The sequence below is a fragment of the Plectropomus leopardus genome, unplaced genomic scaffold (assembly GCF_008729295.1).
Source record: "Plectropomus leopardus isolate mb unplaced genomic scaffold, YSFRI_Pleo_2.0 unplaced_scaffold19827, whole genome shotgun sequence".
Lineage (NCBI taxonomy): Eukaryota > Metazoa > Chordata > Actinopteri > Perciformes > Serranidae > Plectropomus > Plectropomus leopardus.
The window spans coordinates 1-2,156 of record NW_024621415.1 but is presented as its reverse complement, the minus strand read 5'-3'; the positions used below and the strand labels follow the sequence as shown (position 1 = coordinate 2,156).

At 50.0% G+C, this 2,156-nt stretch overlaps 1 protein-coding gene across 1 annotated transcript; it reads right to left on the bottom strand.

Moving 5' to 3' along the window:
• Positions 1-191: 191 nt before the first annotated feature.
• LOC121965389 (non-homologous end joining factor IFFO1-like) lies at positions 192-1,689 on the bottom strand. Its single transcript, XM_042515536.1, has 2 exons — positions 1,602-1,689; positions 192-1,291 (listed from the first exon to the last, which is right to left on the bottom strand). The coding sequence occupies exon 2, from the start codon at positions 1,179-1,181 to the stop codon at positions 192-194; it is 990 nt and encodes a 329-aa protein (XP_042371470.1). The 5' UTR covers positions 1,182-1,291; positions 1,602-1,689.
• Positions 1,690-2,156: the final 467 nt, after the last annotated feature.

Genomic DNA, 2,156 nt, shown 5'->3' with positions numbered 1-2,156 from the left:
AGGTAGGCAAGACCTGATGGAGGCAGGGCACCCAGGTCCAGCCCAGGATACCCATATAGATTCAAATAACGATTAATCCATCATTAATTTAACCAATAATTGATTAAGGGAAGTGCTTACAATTTGCAACACCACAAAGTATTTACCCATGTGGAAATTAAATCCTAAAAACTCTATAATCAAAACAGCTCTTACCTTCTCTTGTACTCGTCTCTCTCTCTCTTCACCTTGGCCAGCACGTTGTACAGGGCTCTGATCTCAGGTGTGATGGTGTCGATCTGGACCCCGACGCCGTCCGGGTGCGTCCAGGAAACTCCGGGGCCCGTGAGGCACGACTCCCTCCCGGTGCCAAAGCGCCGGGTGTGGTTGAAGGACCAGATCGTCCCGGGGAGGAAGCGCGGGGGAGGAGGAGGGGTGTTGTTGGTGTTGGTCCCGGTGTGAGCGGCGTATTTCTCGTTGTTGTTGGTGATGGTTTTACACGGGTCTGTGGGACTCAGGGCCGGGCTGATGGAGAAACCGCAGGTGGTGAGGTTGGAGTTTGAGTCCGTGGAGACGGTGCTCGGGTTCAGGTTGTTCCCCAGCTGGTATTTGTTGTCAAACAGAGGAGGAGGAAGGTTTAGTGTTGGAGAGAGGAGGCCGCCGGGGAGGTAGGCCGAGTTGTTGGCGTTTTGGAGCGGAATGAGGTTCGGTCTGGCCGGGATGGGCCCAATAAATCCAGTCTGGACCCCCATCTCTTTAGTCTGCGGCTTCTGGTGCCCCTCCTCTCCGCAGTTCCCCTCCAGAGCCTGCTGCAGCTGCTTCTCCAGCACCTTGTTCCTGCGCTCAAGCTCGTGCACTTTGGCCAAAAAGCAGCGGAAGCGCAGATTCAGGGTCTTCAGGACGCTGATGTTGGACCCCAGGTCATTGCGCAGCGCCGTGGCCGCAGGGGGCACGCGGTGCAGCGGGGTGCTCAGGTGCAGGTAGGCAAGACCTGATGGAGGCAGGGCACCCAGGTCCAGCCCAGATAACCCGTCAGGCCCGAACCCGCTGTGGTCCCCCAGGAAGTAGCCGGGCTCCGGGATGGCGGAGTCGTTCTGGCCCGTCATCTGGTGGTGGTGCTGCTGCGGAGCCAGAAAACCACTCTCCCCCAGGACCGGATTCATGCTCGAGTAGGAAAATCTGAAGTGCTCGAAATCCGGCATGAACCCAGACTTCTATGTATTCAACTCTAAAAGTAATGTTGTCTATAAGCGCACTATAATCCTGCAGGCCCAACTGCCTTGTTTTTGAGTCCTCCTCCTGGTTTGACCACCTTTACGCAGAGCAGAAGAGAGATGATGCGGTTAAAAGGATGCTTTACGGGCCTAAAAAACGCAGCAAAATAACAAACCTGAAAAATATTACCGTATAATGTCACTGTTTGGAGAATACAAACAACAAGGTGCCTCTACACTCGCAGACTGGCCGCTGCAGCAAAATTTAATTGCCGAGTTTACTTTTTACGCAGGACTAGATTCTAGTCACAAGCGACGCGCACAGCCATTAGCGGTTTATTCTAACCCTCAGAATAAAACCCACGGATACATTTTTTTTTAGCTGTGATTAAAATGTAAGCTTCGTACCTGGCAGCCAGAGGAGAAAACACAAATTTTAGCTCCAGATAATGATGTGAAATGAGTCTGAGGAGCAGAGTCGAGCAGCGGTGCAGCACAGCTCCCAGATAAACACAAGTGACTGCGGCGTTCACATACCGTACTGACGGCAACAGAGGAGCAGCCTGTCCTAGTTACCGTAATGGCGGGATGAGAGGCGCATATTAATCAGTCTTGTCTGAATCTGAACGAGAGGCTAAAGATGATTTAAAATACAATTTCAGATTTATGAAACCTTTACTCTATTTGTGAGAATGCAAAAAAAAGATGATTTCACTGTTTTTTTTCACGTGGAGATCAGATTGGACCAGGATCTGAACTAGATTATTCCAGAGAGACTTAACTTTAGCTTCCCTGTGATAATGTCCAGATTTGACCTGTCCAAGTATAGAGGTTTTCAGAAGAGACCTGAGTCACTGTGGTCTGCATGTGAGAATGCAGTGAAATTTCCCTTTAGAATTAATAGAATAAAGGTTTCACAAATCTGAAATTGTGTTTTAATCAATCTTCAGTCTCTCTGTAATA

Coding starts and splice junctions, on each gene's coding strand:
- LOC121965389 (XM_042515536.1), bottom strand. CDS start 1,181: ATGCCGGATTTCGAGCACTTCAGATTTTCCTACTCGAGCATGAATCCG.